The sequence below is a fragment of the Chenopodium quinoa genome, unplaced genomic scaffold (genome assembly GCF_001683475.1).
Source record: "Chenopodium quinoa cultivar QQ74 unplaced genomic scaffold, ASM168347v1, whole genome shotgun sequence".
NCBI classification, from domain to species: Eukaryota; Viridiplantae; Streptophyta; class Magnoliopsida; order Caryophyllales; family Amaranthaceae; genus Chenopodium; species Chenopodium quinoa.
Window position 1 is genome coordinate 4863978 of NW_018743175.1, and position 16386 is coordinate 4880363.

General features: G+C 34.8%; 2 protein-coding genes across 3 annotated transcripts; one reads left to right on the forward strand and one right to left on the reverse strand.

Moving 5' to 3' along the window:
- The first annotated feature begins 1828 nt into the window (after positions 1–1828).
- Positions 1829–13900, forward strand: LOC110732667 (protein ENHANCED DISEASE RESISTANCE 2-like). Of its 2 annotated transcripts, none has more exons than XM_021912635.1 (21): positions 1829–2480; positions 3174–3248; positions 4023–4076; positions 4673–4810; positions 4939–5042; positions 5894–5958; positions 6050–6163; positions 6254–6294; positions 6377–6477; positions 7073–7168; positions 7821–7885; positions 7973–8044; positions 8193–8348; positions 9770–10002; positions 10082–10121; positions 10219–10472; positions 11291–11335; positions 11418–11558; positions 12297–12392; positions 12486–12587; positions 13232–13900. In XM_021912635.1, exons 1-21 carry the CDS (start codon positions 2334–2336, stop codon positions 13340–13342), a joined length of 2250 nt encoding a protein of 749 aa, XP_021768327.1. In that variant the 5' UTR covers positions 1829–2333; the 3' UTR covers positions 13343–13900. The 2 variants fall into 2 exon arrangements, with proteins under 2 accessions (XP_021768327.1, XP_021768328.1); XM_021912636.1 differs by having other exon boundaries at positions 1830–2480; positions 4745–4810.
- A 353-nt stretch (positions 13901–14253) lies between these two features.
- LOC110732668 (berberine bridge enzyme-like 15) lies at positions 14254–16275 on the reverse strand. The gene has a single exon (XM_021912637.1). The coding sequence runs from the start codon at positions 16183–16185 to the stop codon at positions 14587–14589; it is 1599 nt and encodes a 532-aa protein (XP_021768329.1). The 5' UTR covers positions 16186–16275; the 3' UTR covers positions 14254–14586.
- Positions 16276–16386: the final 111 nt, after the last annotated feature.

Sequence of the window (16386 nt, forward strand, 5' to 3'; positions counted from 1 at the left end):
TTCATAACAAGAAAGCAAATTTTGGTATGGGACGACAATCTTAAACCATAGAGAAAATAACATTCCTTCTCTATATACTACCTCCGTTAATTATTATGTGCAACAAAGGAATATTTTATGTCTCACAAATAATACCCCTTTGTTGCACATAATAATTAACGGAGGTAGTATATAGTTTCATAATGTAAGTTACCCTACAATCCGCAAGTAAACCCTTAATTTATCAGAATCTTACTATACAATCACCTCAATCAACAAAATTTGAAACAATTGACTTAATTGGAATGAAAGAAGCAATGAACGTTTTAGTTTGAATTTGAATCAAAATGTGTAATAATTGGGCCCATAGGCACTTGCCGCACTTGATGGTGCACACAGTATGTTTTATTGGAGCTAATTATCATATGGAGTGTTTTAGCTTTACTTAATAACTTCAACAACTTTGTCCTTCTTTCACAAACTAAAGAAGTAAAGTTTAACTAATTTAGCTTGTTTTTGTAAAGCCACTTTCCACTATGTAACTTTACGGAAATATTTCTCACAAGGGAAATATGAACATATCCTTATATAATTTCAAAACTAATGGAAAAAGTTGTATTGTAAAATTAACTTTTTCATTTTCTATATAAATTAGGGAGTGCTTTGTAAACAATAATAAGAAAATCATTTAAATCATTTTACAATTTAATAATGTTACATTTCAAACGATAAAACACGCAACAAATTGGAGCAGTATTTTGTTTTAAGAAAAAAAAAATCGAATTTACTTTGATATAGATTTTTGAATAGGAGTGAGGGGATAGCTCAAGTGATTAGAACTCCCCTCCCGATTTTAAAAGATCTTGGGATCGATTCTCATCACCTGCCCTTGTGGCTCTCTAAAACACCAAAAAAAAATATAGATTTTTGAATTAATGTGATTCCATATTATTTAACAAGTAAATAGGTTAAAGAAACGATCAAGGAAGCATCACATGCATTAGTATTCTAAGTAACTATTTAGCTTTTGAACTTTTTTCTTTCAAATTCTTTAAATTTAGTTTAGTTGTGGTGTTCTTGATATCAGGGCGTTAAAATATTTAATTCGGTTAATCATCTTTCCTTGTACTTATGTAAAATTAGGGCTACATTTATTATGAACCTAATAAAATAATAAGGGTTCTATTTTATCACAATCTTTAATTTTTTTTTTTTTTTTTTTTTGGTGTGTGTGTGTCTCAAAATCAATGTTATTCATTCAAAACAATGATTCTTGTTGTTAGTAATTTTCCTTTCTTCTTCCAAAAAACATAAGTACAAAATTACCAATGAGGGCTTCACTCATCGACAAACATCCGAAAATATATATGATACATTACAAGCTTAAATCCCTTTATCTATTAGTAAATTCGTAACGCAATCCTCTTTTTTTTTAAAAGGAGTTGGTGGGGAACTCACGTTGTGACTTTGAGGTCATGAGTTTGAGCCCCACCAACTACATTGCTTGGGAGTATGGGGAATCCCTTACCTCCCTCTCTACTATCAAGTATTGTTCTGCGAATTTGAACTGGCTTAACATGTGAGAAGTACAGGTTCAATAAGGTCTTTCATCTTACCTTTTAAAATAAAAAACCGATTGTTTTTTTTGGTTAAAGCAATCCGATTTACTACCATTTTTTATTTTTTTTTTGAATGGTACTACCATTATTTCTCAAGTATACACTTTTTTTTTTCTCTTTTAGTAGTAAATAATTTCATTTTCCACCATGCAATGTTCCTGGACATCACACAACACTACACACAAAAGACAAAAAGCTACATTTTTTCTACTTTCATTTTTTTTATTTTCCTTTTGTTGTTTTCTTTATTTTTCATCAACAAAAAATTAATTAAAGATAAAAAAAAATAATTAAAAAATATATTTTGCAAACATAGATCTCGCGTACCTCTTCTTTCGTGCTCCTTCCCTCCTTCCTCTCTTTCTCTCTCCTCTCTCACGTCTTTCGCCATTTTTTCAACCTCGAATTTCAAACCTTAAACCTTTGTTCTTCATCAAATTTGCTGCTTCAAACAATCAATTCTTCACCAAATTTTTCCTCAAATTCTTCCAATTTTTTGTGATTATTCATGAGCAGAAGAATTTCGAATTCTTAAAAAATTGAACAAAAATCAATTTCCATTTAATCATTTGAATGCTGATCGATTACGATAATTTCTTTCTTTGATATGCTAATTTTGTGCTTCTTAGCAGCGATCAAACGATTTTTTTTCGATTTGATATAATTTCGCCGATTTTTGGCGGATTTTTAAATTTAATTTTTTGTTTTTTTAAGTAATTTTGGTGGAATTGAGTGATGTCATCATCATCTAAGGTGGTGTATGAAGGATGGATGGTGAGAATTGGGAGGAGGAAAATCGGTCGATCTTTTATTCATATGAGATATTTTGTTCTTGAGCCTCGTCTTCTTGCTTATTATAAGAGAAAACCCCAAGATAATCAGGTATAAATTTAATTGTATAATTTCCACTCTTTTTTATGTTGTTACATTTTAAGTTTTGAGTAAGTTAGTTTGTTTTAATTTGATTTTTTTGGGTTTTATACATTTTTTGTTGAATTTATTTGGGGAACTGTGAATTTTTATTGACGTAAAAGTGTTAATTGAATGGAAAAGTGCTTGCAATAATTGTAGTATTCATGAATTAGAGGAGTTTAAGAATGGTTTTAGTTGAATTTTGATTGATCAGAACTGATATCATGCCGAAATGATAGCCAGTTTGTTCGAATTTCGGTGAAAATTTGATTCGAAGTGGAAGAGTGGTTGGGAATAAGTTTTATGGATAAAGTTGGATTCTAAAGGAGTAGGATAGATGATTTTCTTTTGAGGGTTAGTGAAGTTCTTAGGCCCATCTTTTATTGAGAATCTTCATGTTAGAATCACATACTTGTTAGCTTCTTCTTGAATGAAAGGGCTTTAACCAAAATGTGTTATGTGGAAAATGGACAAAATTACGAGGACTCGAATAGATATTGATAGTGCATTGTGGGAATGATAAATAGTCTGTAGGGAGTTCGGCTATTGTCTTAGAAATTTTACACGAGTACTATAGAAACTTCCTGGCTGCCTTTATTCTTTCTCCAATGTTTAGGATTCATTATGTAGATTATTTTATTTGTTTCTTAATGCATTTTATAGGTACCTGTCAAGACACTTGTCATTGATGGCAATTGTAGGGTGGAGGACCGAGGCTTGAAGACCCATCATGGACATGTGAGTTTTTTTGTTACCTTGGTTTTCTTAATCATTTATACTTTTATTTGTCGACATCTGCGTATTTGGAGGATCAACTATGTAAATGCCCGAGGATTAGTTGAACTGAGTAATTGCTTTTATGACATTTTTGAATTTCTTTTGTCTTAAGATTTGGGGTTTGAACTTTGCTCATGCTAGGAAAGTTGTGGATGGTCTTTAGAAACTTAGTGCTTTTGCATTCATTTGGATCCTACATTTTCCGTAAGATTTATATTTTAGGTTTGCATACATTTGGATTTCAAAAATTTGGTCAATGAGGGACTCCATATTGAACATCTGATGGAAGTCATGACACTATTAATTGGAAATGTATGAAAGATACATTAGACTTGATACAGAGTTACTGACTTATTTGACAAGAATGCTTGGTATTTCTGAAAAAACTTGGTTATTTGTGAGCTCCTTGTAGAACTATGGATATGATGTTTAGAAGTTAACACAATTTTAACTGACAAAGTAGCTTTGTCATCAGTGTATGTAGGAAGAGGAACAAAAAATCACCTTTTTATAAGCTCCATAAACAAGTCCATTGACTGATTGAGAGCCCTCTCTTGTGACTCATTCCCTTCAAGTGTCTGACCTCTTTGTCTGTTTGTCAATGACTACTTAAATTTTTTTTAACACTCTGTGAATATGTTTTCTTTGTTTCAAAAAAATTGTTTTGGTACTTCGTCTAAGATTCTCTACTTATATGTGCTTATTATCATTGCATCTTTTTGATTGGTTATACAGATGGTGTACGTCTTATCCGTGTACAACAAGAAGGACAAATATCACCGCATTACGGTGTGTATCTTAGTCTTTTCAATACTTAGCTATTCTTTTTAAGCTTATGTTCTCTCCTTCTTTCATAAATATTTAATTTTATTTTCCTTTGCACCTCTCATTTTCTGTTAAGAATTTGAATGCTTTATATTCTAGTCGTCTGGATTCTTTCTGCCCATGATGCTTGTGATGGATACAGATGGTGGTAATATAGTCTATGCAAAAGGTTAGCAGTATGGTCCTGGTTGGACTGACTACATGCTGTTCTACAAACTAATTTGCTAAATTGCCACATCAATTTTTTTTATTTGAGCTTAACCCTCCAAATGGTTTGTGGAAGCTACTTCTGAAAGGTTTCAGTATCAGACATGTAAAGGAAGTTAAGGAACTAATGAAGAAATAGCAATAATGCAAAACTTAGCGATCTGTGCCTACTCACGTATGGTTATTTTATAGATCTTGAGTTTCAACCGGGTAGTGCAGTTGTTTAAAATAATACACTGCAGCTAGCTGCTACAACTTCGAGGCACATCAAAATTTTGTTTAGATTTCCTTGCTGTAAGTAGTTCTAATGTGACTCGAATAGTGGTACCAGACTATGCTTGGTTATTATGCAGTGTCCTTCAATTGTCTCGCTGCTACAAAAAAAATTATGGGAAAGCTTAACCCGATGTGTCTTCGTGATAAAGTTGGCAGCATTCAACATCCAGGAAGCTTTAATCTGGAAAGAGAAGATAGAGCAAGTCATTGACCAGGTATTCTTTCTACATGCTTTGAATTTGTATTTTCTTTGTCAATTGCATGCTGAATTTCTAGGGTAATATCTTTCTTTAAGTCTTAAATCTAGGATTCACTGATTTGTAATTTTGTATTCTATATGCAGCACCAGGAGTCTCAAGTTGGTAATGGCAACAAGTACATATCTTTTGAGTACAAAGCGGGCTCTGATTCCATGAGAAATGCTTCTTCCTCAGATCATGAAAGTCAGTAAGTGGCTTCTTGATTCATGTTTCTAATATAGAAATTTCTACTTTATCTTGATGATATTTTTTTGGATGTCTTGACTGTGGAGTAGGATATTTGACCCCTTTTCAATGTTTTAGGCAGTAGGAATTTAACAGAGAAACAAAAACGGTAATTTTTAAGAAACAGATTTAATGAAGTTAATTAACCTGATAATCATGTAAAAATATTTGATAGCCAGCTGATCTTAAGAAAGCAAAAATTAGTAGGGAACAGTATGCCAATCCTACTGGAAACCTACAAGTACAATCCCATAGATTGCTTTTGTGGTATGAAACCATAAGAAAGTGCAACTTTTATGCTCTTGATACACCGTCACTAATCGCCCCACTGCAATTGTGAAAGGTAATTTTCATAGCCTATCTTTTTCTGAACCAGAGCACTTTTGGCCATGCTCTCAGGACATTGGAAGCATCTATTTCAACTTAGCTGTTATTTTCAGTTTAGAAAGTCTTAGCATCATCTTTCATTTTTCATTTCAAGGGCCAGTTACTGTGGATATCTACTCGTATGCACTTCCAATTATTTTTTTGGGCTCTAATTTGGGATTGTTGATAGCAATCCCTAAACTTCTAACTCCATGCACCTTATTATCACAGTTGCTGACCAATTCATCTAGCCATACCATCCCTTCTTTTTCTTTGACGGAGAGGCTGGGGTTGTACTATTGTAGGAAATTTATATTTTTTTTTGTCTGGTCAGAAGAAGATAAAACTCTGCCTTTGAGATGGGTTATTTATGTTGCTGAACACTCTGGTCCTTGGAATTGTGTATTTTGACTATTTTCTGAACACCCTGTTTTCTGAACTTTGCAGGCTAAGTGCCCAGGAAGATGAGGAGGATGGTTCTAATCTGTTGAGGAGAACAACAATTGGAAATGGTCAGTTCTCTTTTCCCCTTATAATTAATAAGTGGCATTTGTGCTTATTCGGTCAGTAGCCTCAGTACTACCAGCTCTATTTATCTTCCAGGACCTCCGGAAGCTATATTGGATTGGACCCGTGAAATAGACTCTGATTTATCCCAAAGTACTAATACTCAAGTATTTTCTCGGAAGCATTGGCGTCTTCTTCAATGTCAAAATGGTACTTGTATTGTAAATATGATGTTGCTTAAAAAAAAATCTTCTTAACAAGAAGCTGATGCCTGATAATATCTTATTTTAAAAATTGCAGGGCTTCGTATTTTTGAAGAGCTTTCTGAAGTTGATTACCTTGTATGTAAAGCTGTGTTGTTAAAAAGTATGATGATTTACTTTTATTTGTTATTTCTTTATTCAATTTTCTGCTTGTATACAGCCGAGGAGTTGTAGCCGAGCAATGAGAGCTGTAGGAGTGGTTGAAGCTACTTGTGAAGAAATTTTTGAGCTTATAATGAGTATGGATGGGACAAGATTTGAGTATGTAACCAATCTCATCCATGAATTTTCATCATTACTCTGAAGTGCTTTTATATTCATGCCATGGGAAAATTTGCTTGGAGTTCATCTTCCCAAGCTTTTGTCTCTCCCTCATGTGATGCAATTCTCCCAATAGCCTCCCCCAGAATGATTATAATTTTCCTTTACTTACAACGCCCCCTAAATATTGATGCTTACTAGCGGACTGAGCTTGTGATGCTTTTTTTTTGTTTTTTTTTTTATTATATCATTCTATGCTGTGAAAAGGCTGTTTTTTCCTTCTTTTCTCTCAAGCTTTATATTTTTATCATATAAGTTTCATTCCTGTTTCCTTTGTTCATCCATACCTCAACTTCCATTTCATTTTTCATGCTATTGCTTCTTTGATGAAAATGGATGCCTGACCTAACAGTCTGATCTGGGGCATGTGTAGATCTTATCAAGTATTGTTTTCTTTTGGGTTAGAGCTTCATGTGCATCTGGCTACTCCAATTGGAAATTTCTGGAGATTTGTGCTTGAGTTGACTTATCCATTATTGCTGATTTTTGCACTAATTTCTTAGTCTGACGTAGTTTTACTTATATGGTTTTCCAGATGGGATTGCTCTTTCCAGTATGGTAGTTTAGTTGAGGAGGTGGATGGGCATACTGCTATAATATATCATAAACTCCAGCTTGACTGGTTTTCAATGTAAGTTTTTCTCCTGTTGTATTTCTTTTTATAGTTCCTTATTATGCCTTTCGTAGTGATGATTATCATACTTGAGAAGGGAACTGGATGATCTAACTGTTGATTTTAAAGTACATATGATTCCTGTGCTTTAACATAGGTAGTGTACTTGGTAGGCCTAGAAAAAAACTAATTTGATGTACTGAAGACTTGATCAGAATCTGCCTGATATTTTAGTTTCATGAACACAATTTTTCAGCCCAAAACCAAAAAGAACTTGCAAAAATGAACAAAAAAAGGGATTTGACCCAAAAGTGATCTAAAAGCCGATCTTAGCGAAACCCAAACTTGCACAACCTGACTGATCAGCTTGATAGGTTATTGGGGCGTTGAACATGTTTACCTGAATATTCTGTCCAGTGCTTTGTTTGCATGGAAAGCAGTTCATTTATTAAAAATTGTCCCCAATTCGTGTTATCTCTTACACTAAACGAGATATGAGTTGCCTTGATGCTACAAAGACATCTTGATTAAAATTCTTATAAAGATGAACATATTGCATTTGTGTATGGGAAGAAGAAATAAGATAAATTCTGCAGTTTTGGCACATGGATACAACATCTATGAAGTAGAACGTGCTGTAGATTTATGTAGCAATCTGTGATTTTTCCAGGTTTGTTTGGCCTCGTGACCTCTGCTATGTGCGCTATTGGCGACGTAATGATGACGGAAGTTATGGTCAGTTGTATTGTTTATAGCTTTTTTTCTTTCTTCACCTTCACACTCCTCTCTTTTCCTCCTTGACTGTATTCTGTTATAATGCAGTTGTATTGTTCCGCTCAAGGGTGCATGAGAATTGTGGTCCTCAGCCAGGATTTGTGCGAGCCCATCTTGAAAGTAATTTCTAGATTTCTTTGTTAACGGGCTTTCTGTCGACTCAGTTTTATGCATTGCATAATTGAATTCTCTTTGCTTTCAAATACAACTACTGTTCAGTTTGTTTTCCAATCATTGAAATAGGCAACTTTGTTTTACAATATTTCAGGTGGTGGATTCAACATCTCTCCTTTAAAACCTCGAAATGGGAGGCCCAGATCACAGGTGCAGCACCTTATGCAAATTGATCTAAAAGGATGGGGTGTGGGCTATGTCTCATCATTCCAGCAGCACTGCCTCCTACAAGTGTTAAACAGTGTTGCTGGTGAGCTCTTGTTGCCGATTCTTTTTATCAAGGGTCGGCTCAACTATTATTGGGTCCTTGTGTAATTAACAGAAATTGTGCCCTTGATTTATATTTCAAAAGTTTTAAGAGAGAGATTATAAATTCTAGGTTTACTTTAATATAGAAAAACCTTTCCAAATCTCAAAAATAAATGAAGCTCTTAGAAAATCTTTTTTGATTCTTCCAATTTACAATAATGACCTTGATTTGAAATGGTAATTGGAGAGGTAATTCCAAGTGGGTGCAATTTAATGGTTTTGGTTGTTATTTTAGAAAAATGGGAGTTTGATAATATTGATAAGAGTTATGGTGGCAGGAGACATTTCTTGAAAATGGAGACGCGCCTCATATATTTGAGAACGAGGGTTTTGTAAATAGTAATGCAAGGGGAAGTTAGATATTTAAGATTAAAATGGCTTTTTAGATTTACGCCCTGTTTGGCAATTAGAGGTTAGCTGTTAGCTTATTGCCGGATGTATAGGTGGTTGTATACTTGTATTTAGTTGTTTGTGTAAAAGGGCTTGGTAAGTAGCTCTTAGCTGCTTGCTACTTTATTGGGTAAAATGACAATTAAAGATATTTAAGTAATATATTGGTGGGAGAGTCTTCATTAAAGGTTAGTTGATTTGGCAAAGTCTAGGATAGAACATTCTTTTCACCATTCCATACACAAACCTCTGTTCTTAAAAGCTCCTACAATCAGCTTTTTCATGATTAGCCTTTTGGGCTCAAACTTCTCTCTCAACCAAGCTTTCCCATTGAAGGTTTGGAGTAGTCAAACCTTTCATTTTACCCCTAACTTCTCCCAACCAAACACCCCCTTAATGTTTTTATTATCAAAAGCCGTATGCATTTGGAGATGATTGAAACAAGATCTATCCCACTATTGTTATTTCTTATGTATTCAGTGAGTGAGTTTTAGATTCTATTTGCATTGAAATTTTATAAAGATTTTAAATGGGAACAACAATAAATTACGGAGGTAATATTAAAAAATTATATAAATAAGTGTTCAAGTTTGACAGTAGAAGCTATGATTGCATGCAGAACTGTATAAGACAATTATGGAGTCCCCCCCCCTCCTTCCCCTCTTAATACTAGTTGCTGACATTTCTATTCATATTTCTTGTAATTTCATGAGCTTCTCTCAAAGAATTGTTGCTGAGAGTTATTAAATAAGATATTTGAACGCAATTTTAGAAAACTTGCATGGAGTCCCCTTTGTCAATTAAAATAGAACGTTATGCAAAATCTTTGACTTGGAAATGTAAAGGTGATGTCCAACTAGCTTTTCGTTGAAGGGTATTATTTCTCATTTGGCCTGTCAAGAAGCTTTTGCCTCTTTATCCCCTAAAATGTGTCCATGTGATTAATTGTAAAATCTCTCACTATTCTGACAGGGTTGCGTGAATACTTTTCTCAAACTGATGAAAGGATCGCTACTCCCAGAATTCCAGTCATGGTCAACATGACCTCAGCATCTATGTCTTCTCGAAAGAACCAAAAATTTCAGGATTCATCTATTCATCCTAGTTTTTCCGATCAGAATATGGTTCCTAATAGAAACTCTGTCATGATGGATGAAGACTCTGATGAAGATGAGGATTTTCAAATACCTGAGTCAGACCAAGAGGTTTGTACAAGATTGCTCTGTAAACTCTTTTTTTTTTTTTAATCTAAAGTTCTGTTTTTCTATTTTGGCAATCTTGTAGGGTTACCGCTCTCCACCAGAGAATGAAGTCAAGATTTCAGGTGGGCATTGCTTTTATCATTTATCCATCTTCTTTGTTTTTATGACTGTAATACTATTATTCCTGCATAGAGGTAACAGCTGCCTTTATGTTTGAAGCTGTTGAAGAACCGACTGATCAGATTGACTTAACTATGTTTTCGGGAACTTTACGACGAGATGACAATGAAAATGCTCGCAATTGTTGGAGAATATCCGATGGAAACAACTTCAAAGTTCGCAGCAAGAATTTCTGTCGTGACAAATCAAAGGTCACAGCAGGGAAACCTTTAATGGATCTTGTTGCAGTTGATTGGTTCAAAGATTCAAATCGGATGGACCATGTTGCTAGACGTCAAGGCTGTGCAGCACAGGTGGGTTTTGAAATCTTTCTTTCCTCATTTCTTTTTTCTTTTTTTATTTTTTATTTTATTTTATTTATACAGAGGTAAAATTATTTTATTCATAAAGCAAGAATCGCATAAATTGACTTGATTCTATTTTGTTATTTATTATTAGATTCAGAATTTAAGGGTTAGTATGGGTGTATCACATTGTCATTTTTATTTTTTACCATATTGCTTAAGCTACTCTGCTACGTTGAGTATTTTCTTCCTCTTACTTCACCTTATGCTTTAACTTGTCAACATTTTTTCTTTTGAATTGTTCAATACAGCACATTTTGGAATCTGTACTGATTGTGGCATCTGTGTTTGACACTATACATTGCAACAGCTTGTGCACTTATGCAACTATAGCTTTGACAATAATGTGCTAATATGATGATTTATTTTGGTGATAGTGTTTGACTAACATTGCAACAGCTGGAAAATAGTTAACTTATTGCCATCCATTAAGTGATAGCAAAGAGTCTCCCTGTATTATAGAGGATATTGAGACTTTGGTCATTTGTTTCCCTATTTTTAAACCTACTTTACAAAGTTATGAAGTGAATTTATGAGGCATACATCTTATAAATTCAGATGTTATAGTGGGTATTTGGCCATATATAAACTTCTCCTTTTAAAAAAAATAAAATCTGTTTGGTGTTAAAATTAATTCATTCTTAGCTGTGCTGTCAATTCCATCTCTTATCATGCCTTGATTTGATGTTATTATATATTGCCAGGGATTTATCTTGGCCCCTCATATAATGAGTATGATGAACCTTTGATTGTGTTTCTGCTTGTAGGTTGCTGTGGAGAAAGGAATGTTTCCTTTAGTTATTAATTTTCAAGTGAGTTTCTTTCAACTGCCCGAGCCTTGATCTAAGTTTACATACCTTGAATTAGAAAGGATATTTACTCCATTTCCATTAGGTACCTGGTTCTACTCACTATAGTATGGTGTTCTATTTTGTGACAACAAAATTAATACCTGGGTCACTTCTGCAACGTTTTGTGGATGGCGATGATGAGTTCCGTAATACCCGGCTGAAGCTCATCCCTTCAGTTCCCAAGGTAACTTCATAGACTTTCCTGTTGAGTTAACTTTATAGACTTTCCTGTTGAGATATTTTCAAACTGCCTGCTAGAGTTTGGTAACTAATAAGCTGATAAGAGAACTTGTCCTTTACTCATTATGTGTTTTTTGGTACTTTTCCCATGATTTTGTATAGATATCTTTTGGATATTTGTCTCCTGCTTTTGTCACTTCAGTCATTACACCAGTTGTTAATTTCAGTTCTCTGCTTTTGTCACTGCCTTTTCTAGTTATATTTCCCAAGAATAGGCAGGAAAAGATTGCTGTTGAATTAATTTTACTGTATATAGGCAAAGTTAACTGCTACTGCACAATTTATGCCTGTGTTATCTCCACCCCCCCCCCCTCCGCCTCCAAATAAATTTAAATTCCTATTTTTCTCATGCCGTTGTTAAGAAGTCGGTGGAGGTGTTGGAAGGTATATTTACGTTCCATTTTTTATTTCGTTAATTGTAAAGGTTGTGCACCATTTATGTTACTGAACTTGTGTAGAGATGAAAAGGCTATATGTAAATATTCAATCGAATAGTTGGTCAACTTCTGCCCCTCTGTCAATCTATTAGAGATATCCCCTGTTTTGTAAGAATGTCAGATTCCAGTTGTTGGCCTTGTTGCAATGTGAATCAATGATGCATTAGTACTTTTTTCTGCTTATTTTAGCCTTTCTTTTTGCTTTCATATTCTGCATTTTCTAAGTGGGTATATGCTTTATGCAGGGCTCTTGGATTGTTCGTCAGAGTGTTGGAAGCACTCCTTGTTTGTTAGGAAAAGCAGTTGACTGTAACTACATTCGAGGGCCTAACTACTTAGAGGTAAATTTTATGTTTGTTTGCGAATTTGAGAATGAATATTGATTTAAGTGTATTTTGCATTGATTTTTGTCATATGCTGATTACCTTTTGTAGGTTGATGTTGATATTGGCTCTTCAACAGTAGCCAATGGAGTTTTGGGCCTTGTGATTGGGGTGATTACAACATTGGTGGTTGATATGGCTTTCCTTGTACAGGTATGGAATTTCCAAAAAATTAAAAAGTTGCTACAAAGTGGCAAGTTGGCAACTGATGGAGCCTACAATAAAGACCCAAAACTAATGAGATTGCGGGCTTAGAGAGCTATTGGGGAGGTTTTTGAATTTTAATGAATGAATATATGAAAATCTATGATTAGGTGGAAATTTATTGCTTGATTAGAGAATCAGTTTTTTTAAAATCCCCTCTTTTAATCCCCTTTATAGGACTGAAATTGAGGTTATAAAACAGTGAATTTGTTTGCGACTTTGCGTTTAGAGAGTTCTCTTTTCTTGTGTAACTAATGAGATTGTGGTTTAGACAGTTCTCTTTTCTTTCGTAACTTAGGAAACTTTAGGTACCTTGAACTTTTTAGTTGGATCTGGGATCTCTGTGTGCTGTGGAAATCCTATGAATGTGTTCCATCTCGTGTCCTAATTTCTTTAGTTACAGCACTGGCATTGCATTAAACGTTGAACCAAAATCAATTATGGATGAGGCACTAGGTAGGAATCAAAATGGGAAGAATTATCTCAACCTTAAATTTAGGGATCTGCACTGTTTTCTTTGGGCAATTGCTCTCTTTTTTGCACGCAAACTGCTTGTTTGCAGGCTAATTGACCGCAAGTTGATGTGAATTCAGGCAAATACTGAAGAGGAGTTACCAGAGAGGTTGATTGGTGCTGTCCGTGTATCTCATATCGAATTGTCATCTGCAGTTGTGCCAGAGTTGCCAGATGCACCTGCTGAATGAGCATATATACATCTGGCTTGTGTTCATGTGCATATATTTATCCGGAAGAAGCATTCATTCTTTTTGGCTGATCACATCCTTTCCTGATGTAAATCATTACCAAGATTTACATCATTTGGATTAGCTGAAGAACCAACCACCCGGAGCAGCTACACATTGTATATTTTTGGAGCAAGATGACAGCAAAATGTGGTAAATCTATTGGTGTTATACATTCCTAAGGTGTAAAGTCCTGCCAATTTACTCAGCCTCCAGAATATGTTGAGGTTGTACAAGTTTATCAACGTGGCAGTTGATCTGTTTTATTCTTTTGATTTCTATGTATAACTTAGTTGCATAATACAGAGTTTAGAAATTAGAATACCACAATCAAAATCTATAGTGAATATTCTTCACCCCCCCCCCCCCCCTTTTTTTTTATTCATTTGGCTGTTACTGTTATAATGGAAAATTCTTAAGGCTTAAGTACATAGTGTAGAATATATATTTTTGTGCTCTTGAACCTTGATTCACTAAGCCATTTCGAGGAAAATTCATGGTTTCATGTGACTGACTATACTCTCGTGATTATTGTTGGAATATACTTTTTCCCTTTTTTTAATATTTGCAACACATTTTTTTTGCGGTGTTTAAGAATAATTTAATGTAACTAAAATAAGGTTGAAAGATTGTTAGGAGTATTATTAAGTGGGTCTTGAGCTTAAAATAAAGGTAATTGTAAAACATTTTATTGCAAAAAAATTTCCAATTGTAGTGTGTTGCTATTATTGTGATATTTTCATTTTAAGAAAATGTTACAAGTATTAAAAAACGGAGGAAGTATACTACGAGTATAATATTTGAGCGAACATTGTCTGAAAAACAAAATTGAGAGAAAATATTCAATAAAGTTATATGAATATGACTCCTAATTTTTAGATTTCTTGTAAGTCTGTTGAATGAACGATTTTGGTGCGATACATGTGGGCCAGGTCCTGGGCTTTGCCCACTTCTATCTGGTATATAGCCAGCCCATAAGAAGCATCATGTTTTCCATAATTAAGCGTTTCAGTGATAATTAGTATGTTACATAAACAGAAAGAACACTTCGATCTATATATATACAGAGAGTTGAATTATATGAACAACAATAGAGTTGGTTTATTCAGCCTAGCTATACCGAGGCTTGTACTCAGTCGAAACCCAAACGAGAAATGGAAGCGGCAAGAGATCGATACCAACCACCACCGGAAAAACAGTTTGTTCTACATTGCAAGGATTGGAATGCTTTTTTCATGTCTGAAAAAGTTATCAGGATCAATCTCAGTCTTAATTTGAACCAATCTCTTGAAATTTCCCTTGAAGTATTTATAATACCAAACACTTGCTTTCTTAAAGCTTGTGTTTCCTAGCTCATTCATCCCTAAATCAAAATCCCTATAATTTGCATATGCACTTCTAGGATTTTTACTGACATAAGGCTCCATGTACTTGTACAGCTTCCTAATCCATTTCATGTGTAGTTTTTCGCTCTTTTTCCCATCTTGCCAAATCGTAAGGTACTGGATCATATACACGGTATCCTTCCTCTGTGGGAAAGGGATCGCGGATTCTGAGATTCTGTTCATCTTTCCACCATAAGGAGTGAATATTATAGCACCACTATCCTGTTTCAACCTTTTCAAAAGCCCTGTGATAGCAGTTTCAGGAATTGGCTTTCGGACAAAATCAGACTTTGCTTTGAAGAAGGTCCTAAAAGATGACTTTGCCTGAAGTAAAATATCAAGAGATGTTCCATTTGGGTATCCACCCATGTATAACACCGATTCAATCCATGTGATTTCGAGACAATCCTTTCTTGAAACACCTAGTTCCGGAAACTTTCTTCCCATGATTCGAAGCATTCTACTAGCTTTGCCGAGGAACAGACCTTGGTATTCTATTGTCACGTTTCTTTTGCCTTCTTCATTAGGATTTGTTGCCTGCATTGTGACTTTAACCAAGAGATTGTCATCAAATTTATCACATACATGTTGCCATTTACCTAAGACCTTGATGTCATCTTCTTCCATGATTTTGTTGTTCATGAAATAAGTCACAGTAGGCGGTACATGAACCAATTTGAGTTTCCAAGCAACAATAACCCCAAAACTTCCTCCTGCACCTCCACAGATTGCCCAAAAGAGATCTTCTCCCATGGATCTCCTATCAAGAACCCGACCGTTCACATCAACTATACGGGCATCAATGGCATTATCAGCTCCAAGGCCAAACTTTCTTAGCATAGATCCGTATGCTCCTCCTGTAATATGCCCGCCCATGCCTAAACTGGTAAAGATACCAGCTGGAAAGCCATGAACTCTGCTTTTTTCAGCAATTCTGTAATAGAATTCACCAACAGTGGCGCCTGCTTCAACCCATGCAGTTTCATCTTCGATATCAATGCTGATGTTTCGGAGTTTGGCAAGGTCTACAACTATAAAAGGGTGGTCAATTTCGGATGCAAAAGAGACACCCTCGTAATCATGGCCTCCACTGCGGATCCTTAGGTGAATTCCGAGTTGTTTTGAGCATATAACAGCTGCTTGAATATGGGTTTCTTGTAAAGGGGTGAAAATAATCACAGGTTTTTGGACTGAAGGCAACATATACCTGAAGTTCATGATAGTAGAGTTTAAAACAGAAGTGAAGGAGGGATTTTTTGCAGTGAAAAAAGTATTGGAGAACTGGATTCGAAGCTTGGAGTTTAGATTGAGGCATTGTTTAAAGGATTCATCAAGAGATTGTGAAGTTGCAAAGGAAGAGAATAACAGAGTTGGAAGTAGTACTAGAGCAAGGATCGAGGCTTTCAGGTAAGACATCATATGAGATAATGGATTGTGTCTTAGTGTTTTGCAAGTTGAAAGAAGGAATACTCATAAACTCTGTAAGTATTAGGTAAAACTCAAAACTATTTCACCAACTCACTAATGACAGCATTTTTGAGTTGGTGAAATAGTTTTGAGTTAAAGCATAAATTAAGGACCTAAACTTTTGAGTTTTTCACCCTTGAGGAACTCACAATT